This window comes from Chenopodium quinoa, unplaced genomic scaffold, assembly GCF_001683475.1.
Source record: "Chenopodium quinoa cultivar QQ74 unplaced genomic scaffold, ASM168347v1, whole genome shotgun sequence".
Taxonomy (NCBI): Eukaryota; Viridiplantae; Streptophyta; class Magnoliopsida; order Caryophyllales; family Amaranthaceae; genus Chenopodium; species Chenopodium quinoa.
This window is the reverse complement of record NW_018743977.1, coordinates 771,056-792,801: the sequence shown is the minus strand read 5'-3', so window position 1 is coordinate 792,801 and position 21,746 is coordinate 771,056. Positions and strand designations below refer to the sequence as shown.

General features: G+C 35.6%; 1 protein-coding gene across 1 annotated transcript; it reads left to right on the top strand.

The window, feature by feature from the left end:
- Window positions 1-5,832: 5,832 nt before the first annotated feature.
- LOC110689672 (DNA-directed RNA polymerase III subunit RPC5-like) lies at window positions 5,833-19,882 on the top strand. The gene is made up of 14 exons (XM_021866449.1): window positions 5,833-6,708; window positions 6,833-6,901; window positions 6,991-7,098; window positions 7,897-7,965; window positions 9,705-9,854; window positions 13,260-13,289; window positions 13,653-13,759; window positions 13,969-14,040; window positions 14,840-14,891; window positions 16,403-16,998; window positions 17,737-17,946; window positions 18,634-18,754; window positions 19,238-19,356; window positions 19,500-19,882. Exons 1-13 carry the CDS (start codon window positions 6,382-6,384, stop codon window positions 19,307-19,309), a joined length of 1,983 nt encoding a protein of 660 aa, XP_021722141.1. The 5' UTR covers window positions 5,833-6,381; the 3' UTR covers window positions 19,310-19,356; window positions 19,500-19,882.
- The last annotated feature ends 1,864 nt before the right edge of the window (window positions 19,883-21,746 follow it).

Genomic DNA, 21,746 nt, shown 5'->3' with positions numbered 1-21,746 from the left:
TGAATCAACAAGGATCAAGTTCAAATTCTGGTTTTAATCAAGCCCCATTGCGTCAGTCGCGGCGTGGCAGGTCTTGTAAAGGTTCTCTGAATCAACCAGGATTAAGTTCAAATCCTGCATCAGTTGCCCCATCATTTCAGCAATATTTTGATCTAAATCAACCAGCATCAGTTGCCCCATTGTATCAGGAACGTTTTGATCTAAATCAACTACCATCAGTTGCTCCATTATATCAGGAACGTTTTGATCTAAATCAACCAGCATCAGTTTCTCCATTTTATCAGCAACATTTTGATCTAAATCAACCAGCATCAGTTCCCCCATCATATCAGTTTCTGCCTTGTTATGATTCCCTGAATCAACCAGGATTAAGTTCAAAATCTGGTTCTAATCAAGCCTCATCATGTCAGTTGCCACCGCGTTTTGGATCTCCATATCAACCAGGATCAAGTTTAAATCCTGCTTTTAGTCGCGATGCAGCATATCAGTTGCAGGCCTTGCAGCAACATCAGCCATTTAATCCTAATGTTAATACATTGCCTTCTGCTGGTGCAGTAGGTTTTCTTCAGGGAGGCAGTAATGCTTTTGCTTTGCTCGCGAGAGATTCTAAAGATGCTGAAAACAAAGGTGATTTTGGTAAAACAACTGGGAGTGTTACAGTTTCGACCTCAGGAAATATCGCTGCCAATGATAAGTCCAACAGACCGGTAGTCAGTACAGCAGGGCAAGTGTTATCTGCAACTAATATAGACGGATCTAGTTCTTCTACAGAATCAGACAAAATACGAGGTTACAAGAAGAATGCTGATACTTCCCAAAAAGGCAACACTCGACGAAAGAAAAGGTCCAGTCGGCGAAGATATTTCACTGATGCTACCAGATGGAATTGGCTGAAGTTTTTTACAGGAAGTCATAAGAGATATAGGAGAGTACAGTATAAAAAGCAAGTAAAATAGGATCATTCTAGCATTTACATGATTTTTTACTGCAATTAAGCAGGTATTATTAGTACTGTTGTTTGTCAAGGAATAATGAGTCTTTTAGAATGTAATACATAGAAAAGAAAACAAAGATGTAGATAATTCTCAATTAGCATGTATATATGGTAAAAAAACTGAGCTCCTGCCTTTGTTTAACATTACATTTGTATGCCTTTGCATAATTTCTGCTTTAATTTCCTTATGTTATAAATCAGTGAAAGTAATCTATGCATTGATGCATTTTTTGTCTGTCTCAAAACATAACTCCTCCGTTAATTGAAATTTATATCCAAACAAAACCTATGTTATTGTTATCATTTTAGTGTGACCGTTTTTTTCTTGAACTAGTATAATGCCTGTGGTTCCAATTGGTTATATGAGGGCTATGAGTCTATAACTAGTGTTCAATCCGCGTGGTTTATTGGTGGTGGTGATAATAGCCTTTCATTGATGTAAACTGTAAAGTTTCCCAATTTATGCAGTCTTATTGTATAAGTTATAATAGTATAGCTAATGATTGTGATTCTTGTATGATAGAAATTGCAACTCGAAAATTGAGTTTTTACTCTTTAAGGAAGATTGAAATGCTAGAAGATGGAATATGTTCATTTTTTGCTGTCATTTAAATAGTTAAGGACATTTTGTTGAAGATATTGTATTGCATTGGACCACATAACACCATTTCAGACTTTCAGTGTAGTAAGAAAATAGAGGGTAACTATTGAAAATTTCCCAATAAAAAAAAAAAAAAAAAAAAAACAGAGTATAATGAACTCCGTACATACATTTTGCCGCTCAAAAACAGACATTCAATTCTCTTGCTCTGAAAAAACATTGAAACCTCTGTTTTGCCAAAAAAAAAAAAAAAATTCACTCTTTCCACTGATAAAACGAATTGAACCCATTCATTTTCATCTTTGAAGATCGTAAATTTTATGGCAAGCAAGAAGAGAAAGTTGGAAGAAGATGACCACAAGACTGATCAAGTATCTGAACCCATCACCTCTGCTGTAAGATTTTCTACTCATATTCTTAGAATCTTGCTGTTTTTCTTCAATTATTTTCTGCATTTTCGATTTTCTGGGTTGATTAGATATTCTGTATTGCTTATTAATGGTGGATTATGAGAGTACATTAATTAAGAGGGTTTTAAATTATTGGTTCATTTAACTTTGTCATACTGTAGAACAATTTCTTGGTATAAATCTTGTTACAAATTATGAATGTATTCCAATTTAATGGGTTACTTATACCTTCTGAACTAGTGAACAATCGCGGATTAAAAGGAAAAAGTAAATGGGGTTTGATTTGTTGGATCATTTAATGAGACATACATTCTGTCTATTTCTTGGTGGGTTTTTTAGCTACTGATTTTTTTGAGGGTTGATTGATTTCTGGGTATTTCAGTCGAATTCAATGGGTGTTATTGAATCAAGCAGCCGATTCGAAGCTAGGATGGAGGAACACAGAGAAGCTCAAGTTCAACCTGAAGGTAGAGGTAGCTACTATAAGTAATCAATGATATCATGTCAAATTCTTAATAATTTGTCACTCTTTCTTAGTAACAAGTATATGTTATGAATATAGCTTTATAAAACTAAACTAAGTTTAGGTAAGGGTCAATAAGCTCGGATAAGGCCTAATAAGTACAGATAAATGACGTCAATAAATTTGACTGCGGATATGCAGATTCTATTCCCTTGGGTACTTCAGTAGTAGGAGCAATTCATCAGAAATTTGACTGCGGATATGCAGTCTCTTTCAAAGTAGGACAGCAACTGCTGAGGGGAGTAATTTACCATCCTCCTGATAAGCAATCCTCTTCGACTGAAGGTCTTAGCGCGGCAATGGCAGCTACTACGAGTAATCAATTCTGTAGTGGTTCTCTGACTCAACAAGGATCAAGTTCAAATTCTGGTTTCAATCGAGCCCCATTGCGTCAGTCGCGGCGTGGCAGGCCTCGTATAGGTTCTCTGCTTCAACCAGGATCGAGTTCAATTCCTGCTTTTGAACAAGCCACATCATATCAGTTGCTACCGTGTTTTGGTTCTCTGTATCAACCAGGATCAATTTCAAATCCTGCTTTCAATCGAGATGCAGCATATCAGTTGCAACAACATTACCCATTTAGTCCTAATGTTAATCAGTTGGGATCTGTATTTCCTGATTCAGGTATGCTTGAGAGCCTTATGCACTTTAATAATTTAAAATTCGACTTAATTTTCAACAGGAAGCTGCTAGGCATACACTTGACAGGATTAGGCTAACAGCATATGGTGGTAGCAAGAAATTCATATTTTCGCTTTTAAGCGACTAATACTTGTTTTTCTGCTTATGAATAAGTTATGAATCTTATGTTATCGGGTAAATGTACAGGTCGACAATGGATTATTTTTTCTCGGAGTGATGAAGTGCAGCAAAATCCCCTTCCACCATGTAGTACTCAAGGGCCTCACACTCAGTTGATGAAAACGCCGGTCTGTTTTTTTATTATTGACACAAGTATATTAAGAGTAAAAAAACATGTATCATATTGTTTTAATAATGTTGAAAAGGCGAACATGAATGAAGAACAGCAGATGTATGCTAGACTTCTAGTAGAGATGCATTTCCTTGTGAACTTATGTAGTATTTTTCTATGCAATGCACCATTATGAAACCACGTCACTCATGAAATTTGTATTCGAATCCTGTGCTACATTGTATATGCAATGCACTATCCTGTCACTCATGAAAGTTGTTAAAAGTCTTTTCTTTGAATTATATTTGATCCTATGCTTCTTTGTATATGCAATGCACTAATATAGAAAGGTTAGCCGAGAATAATCTATTCTGTTACTTTCTTGTGTTTTGCATGGCAGTTTCGGAATTCTAAGCTAAAGGTTCTTCTGGAGAATAGGGAAAGGGATAGGATTTTTCTATCTGTAGTGGATGGTCTCATAGCTCGATGTCATAGTCTGGAAGCTGAGTTACGTGGTTTGAAGCTGTCAAGGTTATCACTGCGCCCAAATTTAACAGTGCAAGCAACAAAAAGTACTTCAACTAATGTTCTGCTTACGGCGGCTGATCAAGGTGGTGAAAAAAGAAGTCAAGTTCAGTGGATAAACGTCGAGTTACCTAATGTGATGCAATCAGAACCGAGACCAAATCCAAGTTTTCCAATGCAGGAAACACGAAAGAGAAAATCAGAAAAATCTATTGCTTCAGTTGATATATTGCCTTCTACTGGTGTAGTAGGTTTTCTTCAGGGAGGCAGAAGTACTTCAAGTAATGCTTTTGCTTTGCTCGCGAGAGATTTTAAAGATGGTGAAAACAAAGGTGATTTTGGTAAAAGAACTGGGAGTGGTCCTGGTTCGACCTCAGGAAATATCACTGCCGATGATGAGTCCAACAGACCAGTCGTCAGTACAGCAGGGCAAGTATTATCTGCTAGTGATACAGAATCAGACGAATTACAAGGTTTCAAGAAGAATGCTGATACTTCCCAAAAAGGCAACACTGTGATGGATCACCTTATGACCCGACCCATACAAGTGTATACCCGGAGGTCCAAAGGTAGCAAGCCAAGAGTCATCATTGGTCAAGAAGTCAGCAACAACAACAAAGATCAAGAGGACAAAACCCATTAAGAAGCAACTAAGGAAAACAAGCAACAAAGCTTCAATTATGTCTAAATATGGTTTTGCTATTTAGGCTAATGTTCACATGTATCAACCTAGGGTTAAATTTTATAAGTATGGTAGTAAACTTAGTAGTATGTATCCAGAAATTAAGTGAGGAAACACATAAAGAGTTGCAACCTCAAGTTGCTAGGAGATTTGTAGCCTCAAGCTACTACCCCTTGTAATCGTTCAACCATTAGCAATCAAATATTCAAGCTTTTAGTCTTAATTTACTGTTAATTGTGCTTAATCTCCTTGAGGGAAATCTGGTCCACTCCATGAAATGCCAATCTGCGATAATATTGCAGAAGATGAAGATCTTGAGGCATTCTTCAGTGATCATTTTCACTTCTTGGAACTTTAATTCGGTGAATGTATTTCAAATATTTGTAGCTTAATGTCACTATGTCTCTAGCCGATTTCATACTGTTCTAATGCTATCAGATGGAGTTGACTGAATTTTTTTACAGGAAGTCAGAAGTAAATATACGAGAGTACAGTATAAAAAGCAAGCAGTACAGGACCTTTCTAGCATTTACATGATTGTTTACTTCAATTAAGCAGGTTTTATTTGTATTATCTTTCGCTAAGGAGTCTTTTAGTATATAATACACAGAAAAGAAAACAAGAATGTGGATGGTACTCAATTAACATGTATGGTAATAGCTATTAGATGGTTCCTGCCTTTGTTTGGATATCTATTATGTAAGCCTTTGTTACTATAAATATTACTCAAATAAACATTCACGCGACTATGTTAATAGCTATACACGGCAAATTATGGTTATAACACTCAGAAATTAAGAGCAGGTATGAATCTATATATGAAGCGTTTGAAAGCTAAGCTAAAACATCTCAACCAAACATTTGAAGGTTTATAGGATTGAACTCGATGACATCTTGCTTGTAATAAGTTAAAATAACGCGACTTTCCATATATAATTGATCAAAAAAAGATAGTTTAAAGGTTGTAAGCCCCGTTTAGGTAGGTTCGGAAGAACCCAAGTGAATAACTGTAACAATCGGCCACAAACAATGAAGGTTTATAGGATTGAACTCGATGACATCTTGCTTGTAATAAGTTAAAATAACGCGACTTTTCATATATAATTGATCAAAAAAAGATAGTTTAAAGGTTGTAAGCCCCGTTTAGGTAGGTTCGGAAGAACCCAAGTGAAAAGATAGTTTAAAGGTTGTAAGCCCCGTTTAGGTAGGTTCGGAAGAACCCAAGTGAAAAGATAGTTTAAAGGTTGTAAGCCCCGTTTAGGTAGGTTCGGAAGAACCCAAGTGAATAACTGTAACAATCGGCCACAAACACTTCCGTAGAAGATCCATAAGAGCTCCACACTCGTCTTAGCGCCGATTCACACGAATGCAAATCTGGATCTCCCATCGTAAAGCACACTCGTTTCCGAGGCCCACATCTCTGTGGTTTTTTAGCCCGGGGACTTTCCTGGGACTGGACCCACATTACGCAAGCCCACGGCCCATTCACTTCAACCTTCAAACTCGAATTAAAGCTTCTCTTCCTACATTGCATTTATAAATCCTTCATTTCTTACTCAATCTTTCGATGTGGGATAATTACTTCACTTCCCCCTAAACCCAAAACCCTTAAAAACTCATTTTCATTTTTTTTGGAGAGAGGAACTACCGCCATTGTTGAAGCTTAAAGTGTGTTTTTAGAGAGAGAAACTACCGCCATTGTTAAAGGTTCTGTGAATTTTAGAGAGAGAAAGATGGATTTTGAAGATTTGGATGATCCGTTTCAAGCACCGAAGCCGAAACCGTCAAGATACGCGCCGAAGAATGCTAGGTTTCAGCCGAAGACGAAGAACTCCGGTGCGATGAAATCGGAGCCGAAGGTGGAGGTGAAGAAGGAGGAGGATACTACGGTGCCTGTTGCGGCGGCGAAAATGGATGTTGATAGTGTGGAGCTTAAAGAAGAGGTAATGGAGGAGAGAGAAATTCCGGAAACTTCGAATTCTATGGAGGAAGATGTTGAGGAAGATTGTGTTGTCGCTGAGTATGATGTTTATTTCACTCCTCGTGATCCTGCTACTCAGGTCAGAGAAGAATTTCTGATTTAATTCAATATTGGATTGAATTGTTGATTTTTTTTTTTTTTTTTGTGTGTGTTGAATCTTGATGAAAATATTGTGTTTATTTGTTTGGTGATGATTGTTGTAGTTGTATGTGCTGCAATATCCATTGAGACCGTCGTGGCGGCCGTATGAGTTGGAGCAGCGATGTACTGAGGTATTATTGATGAGGAATTTTGATGTTGTTATAATTGAAGTATGTTTTGTTTATGGAGATGTTTATGATGGAATTGTAATGGTGAACAGGTGAGATATAAGCCGAAGAGTGGAGAGGTGGAGGTCGATTTGTCGATTGATACGAATTCTGATAATTATCTCAAATCTGATATGGATGATGGAAAATTGGTCACGCAGGTTGGTGTTTTTACTAGTGTTTTAGTACTGAAAATTATGGAAGTGATTTGTTATTGGAGTCAAGTTTTGTTGGTTGTTGGATATAAATGGTGTTGAGTGCTTGATTTCGGATTAATGAGCTAGCACTTGATTGAATGTGCGAATGGACTTGGCTTCTTGAAACACTCACTAATTCACTATATGAACAAAAATCAAATATAATCACGCTAGGGTTCAATCTTTTGCGGTAGATGACTTTCTTTAATCTATGAGTCCGAAGTTCAATTATTGTGTACTTATATTGCTATTTGTTCACGATCTAGTACATGTTGGTGTGAATCTAATATTTTGACGAGCCTAGAGCCAACTATAAATGGTTGTCACTCATTCTATGAAGTTAATGAGCGAGCAAATGAAAAGATGTTTGTGCTTCTTATTGCAAGGGTTGAGAAATGCAGCTTAGCACTTATGCTTCACTTGACGTAGGTATATCCTCCCTTCATTCAATCATAACCTTGCTTTAAGGATATGCACTTAAATTATGGTCTTGTGCATTGTTATCAAAACTGGCTAGTAATATTTTCATAGGATGAGTTTATATATACCATACGTGTTTTCTGTATATTAGTGCAACTTGTAACAAGATTTTCTTCATCTATGTCAAAGATTTTGAGGTTTTCTAGGCAAGGGTAGTAAATACTAATGTTCAGGAGTTAATTCCTGAGTCAAAAGCCCCGAGTTTGCTTTGATTTTAATTATGTATTTTTTATCATTGAAAAGTTTCTGATATCTTTCCCATGATCTTTGTCATGCTTCCAGACTTTGTCGTCTTCATGCAGGCCACCTCAAACAACTAGTTATGCTGTTGGGGTGTTGTTTGGTAAGAAGGTATTCTTTTTCTATACTCATGCTCTGGACAGTATTCTAACTGCACTAGGTTTTTTTTAATTGACAATTTTGGAAGATATTCATCGTCTAATTAATCCAAATAAGACACTAGGATCATGTTTGCTGCAGATTGCTGTTTGGTTTAAATTATTACTTGTAAGAAGCACAGATTCATTTTTATTGATGGTAGTGACCCGTATTATTGTAAAAACGCTATGCATAGCTTCCCAGTTCCTGCAGCTAGCTATTTTACTGGAATCTATGCATAGCTCATGGTTTCAATAAACTTGTCTATATTACTCTTTTTCTTAAGATAGATTATCATTAACAGCTTGTTTGGATGGAGAGAAATGGAGGGTAGGGAAGGGGAGGGAAAGGAAGAGATGAGTTTTCCTCTATTTGGATAGCAAAAATGGGAGGTGAGGGAATTGGGAGGAAGAGAAATAGAAGGAAATTATTTCCTTCCACAATTAAGAAACAAATCTTTCCAAATTAGAGAATATTTGGAAGGAAAACTCTGCTTCTACAGGAACTAATCTCTCCAGTACCTACTGTTTGTCGCCTCCACCACAAGCCACGTCATTTTCCGCTGCCATATCCACCACATCATTCGCCGCCATATCCAAACTTTTCTTCTTCTTTTTAAAAATTCAAACTTCAGAATTTTGTTTTCTGAAATTGATTCAATAGTATAAAATTTTCAAATGTTGATATACAAATTTCTGGTTTTGATTTACAAAAATTGACTTTCTGGAAAAAAGGTTTTGATATTTGGAAATCAATTTTTAGAAAATGCGGTCTTCTTTTTCTAAAACCAACATTCAGAAATTTTTGTTTTGCTTTTCGAAAATCAATTTTGAGAAATTTTGGTTTTAATTTTCAAAAATCAATTTTCAGAAAATTTCATTTTGGAAAATCGACAAGGAAGAAAATTTGATTTTGGAAAATTTATATGTAAGAATTTTATATTTTGAAATTTTGATATGTGAATTATTGATTTTGAAAAATTGAGAACTTTAATTCATATTATCACAACAACAAACACATTAATTCAGCCATGGGTAAAATTTTCAAGAACAAGCAAATTTCCTCACTCTCTCTTTTTTCATTTTCTCTGTTTTCTTCACCCCTCCCCTTCCTTCACCTCCCCTTCCTTCATCTTCCTTCCTCTCCCTTTCCTTCCAAAAATTCTATCCAAACACAGTGGAAGTATGTAACCAGGCATTGATCAGTGCTGGACATTGATTAGTGCTAGTGATTTTTTTGTTTAATAGAGATAAATAAATTGTGGCATTAATAGTTATTACTATGGTGTAGCTTTTAAGAGTTTATTAGGATGAGCGCAGTGGTTACTTGGACTTCGCATTTGCGTAGGCTCCTTGCCGTGTAGTCTGCTATCAGATTGGTGACTTGGTGTTTGTGCATTTAATATTATAATGTGATTTTTCGACTTTTCTCTAGCTGTTACATAGACTTTCTCTATCCCAAAGTTATAGGCTGCTTTTAACTTTCAAATTTAGTAGACTTTGGCCATTAATTTCTGAAACAATAAATTAATCTACAATGTAAACATGCTCTCACTAGATTATTTCAACAAATATTTTCATTGTAAAAAATGATTATAAAGTCCTATATGACTTAATTTCTTTGAATAAAAAAACGTTTTGCTCATCATACCTATGCCTTAAAGACGTGATATAATTTTAAAGCAAGGTCTATTATTTTTTTTGATTTTGCAGCTATATCTGAACCCCATTCATGCAGTTGTGCAGCTACGACCGTCAATGGAATCTTTAGATTCTTGTGGGTCAAAGATAAAACAACCAAACGTTACTTTCAAAGAAGAAGGATCTAATAATAGTGCTGTTGCTGGGCCATCAAGGAAGGAGGTACTGATTTATATTATTGTATGGTAGGTCGACTATTAGGTTCTTTCAGGCTCAAAATCCTGCTCTATTTTGCATGTATAGAACTATAGACTTTGGAATGTATGTAGTATAAAAAATTTTATTGATATATTTCACCTGCTTTATTTTGTCCTTTCTTTCTTTTTGAGAATCCAGGTGGATTTATTTGTGCTGTGGAGAGTACTTATGTAAATTCCTTAGATGTGTTAATTCATTAAAGGAGCTTATAACTTTTGTCAAAGAAAGAACAAGTGATTATCTATATGGAGTTCTTTAGTTGAGGATGTCGGTTTCTGATGCTTCTCTAATTTTCAACTATATGATAATGAGGTTAGGTATGGCATTATTGGTTTTGAGGTTAATATCCGGAAAGGATTGGATGGATATTTAGATTTTAATGTCAAGCCCATGGAGTATTTAAAAGTTTGGTGTTTGAGGCCATCTTTTTGTGCTTGCTTTTTTTGTTACTCCATATTATTATTAATATTGAAACTCAGGTCTTGCTCTCTTCCCTTTGCCTGTGTCTATCTCCTCTTTCTTCCTTTTCTTTAATGATAAATATGGGAATTTATGAGATGATTTGGAGATTCAACGACTTCTGCTGTTTGATATTTTCCAATATGGACCATAATGAACTGAGATTTATACATGGGGAAGTTGGGTTTGCCTTCCTTTTAACTTTTAATTATTAATGGTTATTTATGGTATTGGGTTTCTTATGTTGAATTATTTTTAAGGGAGAGATTGGGAAAAAATTAAGAGGGTGCATATGGATGGTGAATAAGTTGATACAATGCTATGTTTTATATAATTGCTTTGGGAAAGTGTGGGTGAGAGTAGTTCTGATCCTTCAATTCTGAATAGCTCTTCTTTGGTGACAGTTTGGTTTTCAATTGAAGTTTTCCTTGTGGTATATCCTTGTTATCTCTAAGAGTAATTTCTTTCAGAAAGGGATCACATTTCACAATTTTACCATTTCCTTTTCAAAATAATGTGTCTCCCATATTCTCATATTCCTTCTGTTACTGTTCTTAGTTTATCTGAGAGGGTCATAGAGATATTTAGTCTAGCAATCAGGGATGGAAGGCAGGTCATCTGTGAGTTAAATTTGGGTGTGTAGGCCTGAGGGGAAGAAAATTGGCTTTTGGAAATTTTTGTAAAGCATTCTGATGCTCCTATGCATAGAGTGAAGGCTTAGGAATATTAGGTTCAAAAATGTTGCCAGTTTATCCTTGTTAGCCTTCTGCTGTAAAGGCCTCTGGAAGAAATCCATTAAGGTTGAAAACTAACGGAACGCAAAAAAAACTGTCTTGACTCTGTCTAATGTTGTAGACATTAATATGCCAATCTAGAACCTCCTTCGGTTTGCCAATCAGGGGTTTTGGTAAGAGAAGGGCCTGAAGGTTTATATTTGAACAACTATTGTATATGAGCAACTGTCTATTGCAATACAAATAATTACATGCAATAGATTGTAGCTTGTGCTTCAATTCCATTCAAGTAATTCATAGATTTTCCACTCTGAAGCAGTTGCATGTATGGAGAACTGGGTGGTAAGAGTGTTTTGTAATACATGGTCAACATGAGCCTAAAGCATATCTAATTGTATTTTTGTTATGATTTTTACCATATTTATGTTATCAGTATGGGGAAGCATTGAACACTATACATAAATCTTAAGAATCTTGCAAAGATCTCTCTTTTAAGTGGATAGCAAACTGTTATGGACTAAGTTTGCTGCTGTAAATATTGTAATCAGATTGTAAGATTAATAGGAAAGCTTGAGTCTTTTTGATTGAAACCAGCAAAAGGGTTTCAAGATAAATATAGCTTTAGGCTATAACTCTCAATGGCAGCTTGAGGCTACTAATCTCACATTCAAAATGTCACTTACTACTGCTCCTACCTTACTACTGCTCCTACCTTCCTTTATATACTCAAGCAACTACAATACCCTATCATTATTTGAAATTGTCCTACTACAAAAGAGAATCAGTTTGCAGGCTTCATGGTGCACCCTTTCATAGTGGAATGTTAAATAAATCTTGTCTGCTTCCCCTTTAGATGTCCTTGCTGTCCCTGCCACCTGTGACTGTTGCTGTTGGTCCCCTTCTCCTTGGTTTGGTGGTGTTGCTGCTGATCCCAGTCTATCCACACCATCAAGCTATTGGAAGCAAAGTCTCTAGCCTTCCTTTTTCTACTTCTTCCCTTTTAGCTCAATGCCTCGATCTACAAGAAGCAAGCAGAGTTTTAGAATTTAGAGATAGAATTAGGCTTCATGATCTTCACCATGCTTTAGGAAGTTATTTTTGTTAGAATCAAATCCATTAGACCTAAAAGATTCAAACTAGATCATATCTTCTTGTGAAGTTTACTTAGTCAAATATTTTGCTTTTGTAATAGTAAAATTTATGAAAAATAGATAATGGAAATTACACTTTGAGACAAATCTAACAAAATCTTCAATTATGATGATTTTCTTAATAATCAGCGTAAAAATACAATCTAAGCTCATTCAAACTGAGGAATAATACACCAGACTAAATAGATAATAAACAGACCCGATCATCTTATTTTAGGTGAAGGGGATAATTACAAAGCTTAGAACCAATATATGTAGTGAAATACGATAAACAAATAGAATTTCTATCATACTGATGGGAAACAATGAAAACTTAATTACAAAATAAGCAGTATCTAGAGTCATACTACTTGAAACTAGTTTAACAAAATTATGTTGTATCGTGGCTTGATGATTCACTTAGAACGGATAGAAAGAGATACCTTCAATTAATTGAACCTTCGATCTTTTGGAATTTGTTCCCGATTGAGGAGCACAATTTCCTCTGGAATGGGTTTTGCATTCAGGGGGAAAAAACACCCATGGTTCTATCCTGGTTGGTGTTGATGATTTCCACATTTTAGGCTTAATGCTGTATAAAGTATTGATATGTCTGTAGATTTTCAAAGGTGCCTTATTTTTATTGCAGATTTTGGTAAAAATTGTTTGTATTTGTTTTGATCAATGTATAAAAAAGCTCAAGGCGCACTGAAGCGAGAGGGGTTCTGCTGCGCCTAGGTGCACCTCTTTGAAGTGAGGCGCAGTATATGGGCAGTTAAAAAAAATTGGCTGAAGTTTGCTTCAAGTGCGCCTCGGGCGCTTTTTGTGCGCCTAACCCAAAACGCCTCACCCAGACCAAATTAAGCACTCACCCCTGATCGCCTTGCGCCTAAGGCACCTGAGGCACGCTTTTCAAACACTGGTTTTGATTCCTGTATTATGTGCTGTAAATAAAAAGTTTGAATTATTTTTTCAAGCAAGTTTTCTTTAATCTATTTTCACATACATGCTTACGTTATAATTTCTGGGGCTGTTCTGATGTGCAGATGAAACAAATGGATCCAGAAGCTGTGGAGGTAGGAAAATGATTGTCCTTTATTTCAATTGATAGCTTACATCAGTTTAGGCACATCTTTTGACTTTAAGTATTCATTGATTTGTTATACTGCTACTTGAACGTTGTCTGGAAGTTTTGAAACAAACTGAGTATAATCTATAAGTGAGAAAATTCCTTGGTGGTAGATATTGTAGTGTGTCCTCTCTTAGCATTTGATTATTGGTTAATTACAGCTCTGTGTGTCCCTGTTTGACTTGATTTTGTTATGTTATTGCTTAACATTTGTTAGTATGTGTGCATGATAAGCTTCTATACTTTGAGAAATGAGCTTTGTTCCTTTACCAAGTACAACTTATGGATTATTCTGCCTGATTAAATGCAGCCATGGACTTCCCTCAAGTATCACAGCTCAGCTACTGGACTCGCAGAAAAATATCTGAGGAAGATGGTGACAGAACAGAAGGATCCATTGCAGTTTTTGATGAATCCGTATATCTTCTGCCTCCCACTGTTGGTTTACTGTTATTATTTTTTTACTTGAGTGCTTAATATGGTTAACAAAGAAAACTTAAGAACCAATAACTACATCCAATGGCGAGAATAAATTGGGTTGTCATTAAAATCGTTTTTTCCCTTGTTTTTGAATTTGTGTGTGTCTGTATTCTTGTTATATGGATGATGATCAAGTTTCTTTTTAGGTATGATTACGTAAACTCCTTGTGTCCTAAAGCGGTGATCAACAAGATGACATCAAGAGGACCATCTAAACGGTATGCTATCAAAACTCTGGTCCTCCTTTTGTACATCTTACATCTGTGGTTGGTGTCTTGTTATATACTATTATTTGAGTTCTTGGATGTTGAAATTTTCATGGCCTGTGCATTAAAATGTATTCCTTAAAACTTTGTTGTTTGAAAATTTTAAGTTGGATTTTGCAAATTATAGGTTGATATAAAGATCTACTGCTTAAGCTGGTATGTTTTGTCTGGTTGATTACCCCGGAAGGTGTTTTTGAAACACAAGCTACATCTCTTCCATTTGCAACATAAATACTAAAAGTTGGTGAAGTAGAATTCTGAGGCAGTGAAACTAAAATTATCTGGAAGTCCCCAGTGGTTTTCTTAGATCTATCACAATTATAGTATACATGAACCCACACCTTGATACTTTCTGTCCTTGTGTGTGTGGGAAATTGTAATTGGGCTGGTATGCATGCATCTAGACGACTTAGTTTTTGGGTTAAAACAATAAGGTCTAATGAAGTTAGCAGTCTTTGTCTTTTCAACAATCTAAATCTATTGACGGGATTTTACTACTTCCTCTGTCCAAGGTAAACTTGGGAAGCTGCTAAGTTACAATCTTATTAGTCCCCATAATTGCACTACCTGAAAAAAAGGAAGGAAGAAAACAAGACTTAAAGACGTTGAAAGAGGGGGGGGGGGGGTACTTTTTGATGGCCACTGCTTGTGCTGGTTGTATATGTCTTCCGCAGTTTATAATTGGTTTGTTGCTATTATCTTGTTTGGTTGAGGTATACTTATGGTAATGTGGAGGTTTTGGTTGATGCAGTTTTTTGCTTTCCCTTCCACTGGAGGAACGAATTAAGACGTTGCTTGTTGAGGTTTGATCTGCTATCCGTCTTATAAATTGAGTATTTTCTGTGGCTCGAATCAGTAACATAATTATCTAGGTTACTGTACCCTGCTTGTGTGTGTCAATGCATGTTGTTGAACCTGCACAACCTTTGGCAAGTAGCAGATGCTTTTCCCATTTTCTCTACGCATGACTGATCACTATGAGTGATGATGACTTTTTGTGATGTAACTTTTGTTTTGTGGTGTTGACAATGACGCTGATTACAACTTTTGCAATTTAATTATGGTAAGCCAGTCAAGAAGTTACACCTAATTTTATAAGCTCTCCCTCTAAATTATGCTTGCAACAAATCATATTGCTAAAATTCTTTAAAGAGGGGGAGTGTAGACAAGGGATTTTGAGAAGCAGGGCAGGGAATCTAGAGTTGAGACATGCATCTGTTATAGTCATGAGAGGGGATTGACAATGAGAATTAATAAATGGTAGTTGGTTTATTCAGTTGGGAAAAAACATTGAGCTGATTTTTGACACTGGAAAGTAAATATATGCTTAAGAAACAGCCTTTTGTTGAGACCTTAGAAGTCCCCTCTCCATTTGTTTAGAAAGATGCACTTTCTGATTTTTTTTCTGAACTCGGCATGGATTCCATATTTTAGGGATTATAGAGTAACACTCAATAGGATTATGCTGACTAGTATAATACCCAAATTTAAAAAAAAAAAGAATGACGTGGGTCTATCTTTTAATAAATTAGTATAAGTAAAAAGATGAGAGATTATTGTTTGTATAGTTTAGGCCACTGATGTCCTTGATTTTTGGTGTAAAATTGCTTACCAGCTCTTCTGAGACGATTTCACCTGGGTCAATAGATCTGGTCAATGACAGATTGATATGACACCTCACAAGAACTCATGTAGAGCATTTTGAACTGCTCTATTGTGCCCTAGGTGATGCTGTGAGCTTACATCTAGCAGAACCTTAAGAAATGTATTTTTGAATTTGGATGTGTGGAGTTGCACTCTTGTGCATAATGTCAGATTTTACTTTGTTAAACATGATAATCTCTATGGTCATGGACTCTGAGATGATGACTCTTGTCACCAGATGGGGTGGATTTAATTTATTAAAAAGTAATCATTATAATAGAACAATGTGTTTTGCTTGGGGGGGAATAAATCTGGCAAATTGTGTTATGTATGTCCACTTATTTTCTTATGCTATAGTATTTCTGTATTGTTTTGCACACATATTAAAGGTTTTTTTTTTTTTTGGGGTAGTATTCTATTGATATTGAAAATTGATTAGTAACAAAACATTGACATTTCAGTGATAGGTGATAATAAAACTTAGGTGAATATGGATTGAGGGAGTACATGTTACCCTTGCATGCAAAACAAGCACCTGCTTTTTTTAAATTGGGCACTATATCTGTTTTTTTGTTTATGTTCCTCTTTGGTGAAACAAGCAAAAACAATCTTGGAGAAAATAAAAATTAAAAAAATATGCTTTTGAGCTTTAACTTTCAAAATGTTTCAGGGACCTTCTATTCAGCGATTTATTGCGATTAAGCATCTTGCGCCTGATGACCCTGTTGAAGAAGTTCTTGAAATCCTTCAAAAATATGCTCATTTAGTACAAGGCCTCTGGGTTCCAAAATCTAGCATCCGGCATCCAAATGCACGTGGACCAGAAATTTTAGCTAGAGATTATGCTCTTCTTCTGTTCAGCCAGAGACCATTCATAAAAGACACAGAATTAGATGTCCTGGGATCCCAGAAATCTACTGGGAAAGTTGTACTAAGAGAATTAGCTGTTGAGAGACCATCCTGTAAAGATTGGAAGTTCAAAGAGGCTACAGATGTTTCGTTTATGAAACTTCATCCAGATGTTGTCGAGAAACAAATGAAGCTATGGGAAGTTAATGGGCAACTGATACAACAAAAATTCGCCAATCGTAAAGCAGGGCAAGGTTCGAGAAGCTCCAACAGACCTGGATCCTCAACGCCTTCTGATGAAGGTGCTGTGAGAGCAACAACTGTGGCACGCTCTGCAAGCACTTCCATGTCAAAAGAAACTCAAGAAGCTCTACCTAAGGTTTTGAAAAAACTTTTCCAATCACACAAAGTTTGCAGGTAAGGATTTCCTATATTTGTGACCTGAATTATACTCCTTAAGCTTTTTTTTTTGTAAGTAAGTGACACATTAGATTCTGCTTGAATTTTAGGAGAATTATATAGGGTGCATAGGTGGTGTGCAGGTCGTCTTATTTCTCTCAACTTATATCACTGCTTCAGAAGTTCAGAGATAAAAGATGGCCATGGTACTTAGCAGAGTAGAGAGAGTATTTATAAGTGTATATACTCCCTCCAACTTAAGTAAAAGTTGGAACTTTACTCTAATAATAAATCTGGTTAGCTTGTGCCAAAAAAAAAAAAGTTAAACCGCCAGTTATGTTCTTCAAGATAACTAGAATTCCGGGAAATTAATCTTATCTAGTATCATATCAACCACTTTTTTTTCGAAACAAAAGCATCGTAATATTGCATGTTTCACATATTGAAGGTGGTTGCAGTCATAAGTGGACATATTTTTGAAAAATCTCTGAAAGGTTTGATCGTTTTTAACTTATTATTTTGAGTTTTTGTTTTCATAAATATAAAAATTACAATATAAAGCCATGTGAATACTTGGACCATCATCCTCATTATCTATTTATTACTTAAATATAATTCAATGCGGTTTGGCATACTCTCAGACCACCATCCTAGTTTTCAGTTTATTGTGATTTGTACATGATTTTGGTCATCATTCTCATCATCAATTGCTTTTGATAACAGAGCTAGATAATGACTGCTATACCATTTTGACAGCTTTCAAACAATTTGCCGAGGTCTGAGGGACATGGCAGTTTCTATGTCTGCCCTCCCAAAGGCTGATGCCAGAGCTGCTGTGGCTGCTGCAAAGGGTGTTGATGCCCCTCAAGAAGAGCTTCATGCCGCTATATGTGAAATCGCGTATAATGTCCACGGTGTCTATATGTTGAAATCATCTTCAGAGCATCCAGAATTTGATCAATTGAGGTTTTCTTTTTCTTATCTTTTTGCATTATATAATATTTTATTTGAAGCTAGGAACTATAGTAATGAGAGGTTGTTATGGCATGAAGCTTCGTGGTCACTATATCACATTAATTATTGGGGTGATTCCATGTGCATGGTCCTTTGGAAAAAAGGATTTTGGAAAGGTCTGTCTCTTGATAGAACATTGAAAAATATTTGTCAAATTTTTATGCTGCGTTTAGTGAGTGCATCATCCATCTAAGTTAGCATATGCCTGTAATATTGATAGAGAAACAAGGAGGATGGGAAAGACATGAAGTGGGGAAGGGAAGGAAAGGGGATTACCTCCCCTCCCCTCTCTTCTCGCCATTTGTTTGGTTTCCTTTCACCTCTATTAGGGTGCTGTGGACTTGTGGCCACCTGAGAGCAATTACCTTTTGAAAAGGAGATCTTTAAAATATATCAATTGGCTATTCAGCCTCTATGCAGTGTCAACTCTCAAGAATTTCTTTTCATTGGCAATAAAGATCAAAAGGCATTCTTTTTTACTAGTTTAGCTTCTCCCTTCAGATTAGTCCTCACAAAACCCACTCTTTTAACAGATTTGTAAGTAAGCATACATTTGGCTGTTATAAAAGAGGGCATTTCATTTTTATTTTGAGCTATCCATCTTAGTAGCGATTCAGAATCCTCTCATTTTCCCTGCAGAAAATTAGTTGTTGACCTTTTTCTTGGAAGCTGGCCTAATGCAAAGCTTAAGAAAGGTGAATTTATGGAAGCTGCTAAAATCAGACTTCAAAAGGAGCCCAGTAATAGTGAATTTCAGAAGGTCAGTGCTATTCTTTTTGTACAAAAAATATTTCAGAATAGTGATTTACCAATTTGTGACAATAGTGATTTCTTATACAAGTATGATTGTACAGTCTGATTTTATGAAGAGAGATGCATTAATTTTGTAGGGAAGATAAAATGAATGGAATGAGCATTGTTATTAGGAAAATTGGCATAGGAGGAAAAAATAAAACAATCGAAACTATAGAATGTGAGTTTAAGATTAAGAACTCAGCATTGCCAACTTTCAACATACTTTAGTACCTCTTTATGTATACAAAATTGATATGACTCTTGCTGATGGTGGAATATTTCTAATAAAATTTGAATCAGTTTTTTTATTTTAAATTCCATATCGTAGCAAAGTCTTGCTTACTCTGTATGCCTTGTGCCTTATACTTTGTATCTGAATAGGAAGTTGGTTACGACACTGGCTTAATTTTATCTATGCGCTAATTATATTTTCTTCTTATTGTGGTAGGTCATAACTGAATTATGTGTATCAAAGGGAGGGGCTTGGGTGCTAAAAAGTGGCGATGGAGTCCCCAGTTGACCAATTAACTTATCTTGAAAACGATGTAGAGGATGCAAGAATACCAGGTATAAGATATTGTACTGTTATGAATTTATGATACTGCTTTACGTTGTCCAAAAAAAAAAAAAAAAAAAGATACTGATTTAATTGTGCTTTTCTCTGCAACCCGATCTACATGTTCATCAAATTGAAATGCTGAGTCTTGCAGTTTTGTTGCTGCTGATATTGTCCTGCAAAAAGACTTGGAGGTATCAAATGGTGAAGAAAACCATAGAGCTCATATAGTACTGCGTTGCAAAGATGGGGTGGACTTGATTGAGGATGGGAAGACAGGCCATTGAGCTAGGCAGTATAAATGAAGCACTAACCATCATTTTTTTCGCGGTAGGGGTAGAGGGTCCTGCTAATTGCTAATTGCTAGTTGGGAAGTACATGATGCAGCCGTAAATATTACTATACTAGTTTTCAATCCAGTGCAACCTATCGATAGTGAATTATTTGATGATTACGAATAACAGTGATTTTGAGGGTTTCTAATTTGATAACCGTACCAATTTTTGCCAAAAAATAGTTAGTATGAGTATTGCCTTATTATAATTTTTCTTATATTCTTGCCTACCCCCTCCCAAACACCCTTTCTCTCCCCGCGTACGGTCGCATCAGCAATACCCAATCAAACTCCCCCTCTCCCTCACTCTTCCACAATGTTATGGGTGATAATGTTATAAAATAATTCCTAAGTTCGACTCAATCAAGGCTTGACTCAATTTCGATGATCCTAGATCAAGCAATTCTTATAATTCAACTTGAAAAGCTAACGAGAATGTCAAACTTTGTATGTATAGTATATTCAACATTTTAATAAAACAAAATATTTTGAATTTTTTTGGATTTTAATTACTAGTATTATATTGTATTTGTTTAATCTTGTTATAATTTATAAAAATCTATTTGATGTATTACTATATTATTCGGAAAATAAAGTGGCTGATTTCGTTCACTCAATATGATGATAGAAAGTTTTAGCCTAAAAGGATGTAGTTGCATGACAGTTAATCATGGGATGTTCAGCGTCCACCACAGAGTCGCAGACCTTTGATTGTCTCGCTTAGGGGTCTTATGATGGGAGTCGAGTTCGAGTTTGGGGTAGCTCGACTTGACTCTTTAACATATCGAGTTGAGGTTTAACCGAGCTTTGATCAAATTTGACCGAGTTGAGCTTTAACCGAGTCGATCTCGAGAAGCTTGCAACTTGATCTGTGTTAGTAGAACTCTCTATTTAGTGGAACATCTCTTCATTCTCTTTAATTTTGTCATTTGAGAAATACACATATGATTATACGAGTAAATAAGTAATATTTATTTATTAATTATTAATGTAACATAAAGTTTTTTATCAAAATGTTTTAATTATTAATAAATATAATATTATATAACGGAATTTGAGCTTCTTACGAGCTTTCGAGTCGAGCTACTTGACTTGACTCATTAACATTTCGAGTCAATCTCGAGCACGAGTCGAGTTTTGACCGAGTCGAACTCGAGTAGCTCGCGAGTTGTCTCGTCTCATAAGCACCCCTAGTCTCGCTCCTTAATGATCTTTATTTTATTTTTTTAATTCTGTTTTTTTAGTTTTTTTGGAATTCTGCTACACATAAGTAATTTGGAGTTTTTAAATCGATGCTACAGGAGATGTGTTGGTTGGTTGGACCAACAAACACACTTTTCATGGATGGAATATCGATTAGTTTGGACAGTATTTCACATATGAGATTGTCAATTCAATCAGGCAATCTATACATATTGTGTATAGAACATTTCTCTCCTTCGGCTAGCTTCTGAGACAAGATCTCCTTGATGATAATATGTTTCTTGTTGATCGACCAATCATGTAACAAGGTCTTTGAGAATATGTGATAAAGTTCAGCTAGCTCCTTAGACCGAGACATATGACCTCTTTTATGATATTATATTTGTTGTTGAGGAACAAATTGTGTAGGAAGGTCCTCGAGAATATGTGTTAAGAGTTCTTTGAATTCATGGGCTTCAAGGTCTTTAGAGTAAAGGAGTTGCTGACTTTTTACACTTGTCAATGCATTATTTTGGCCATTAATATTTTTATATTATAATTTAGTTAAAAACTATTAAAAGCTGATATTAAAAAACAGATAGCAAGACGAATTTAAGTAGATCTCACATAAGAACTTTCTATCCTTTTAGTAGAAATTCAAAAGTTTAATTTGAGTTTTAGACGAACCATAGATATTAAGACAAATTTTAGTGAAAATTTGAGGTAAAGAGAACAAAATATATAAGCCTTTTTATACTTTGCAAATGCTTAAAATAAGAGAGAGGGAAATTAACCGGAGGAAGATACAAGGATAAGATTTTAAAAATTGAAATCATAAGAGTAAGAGATATGGCCAAGAGGAAGAGGATTCGGGCCTACTAGGAC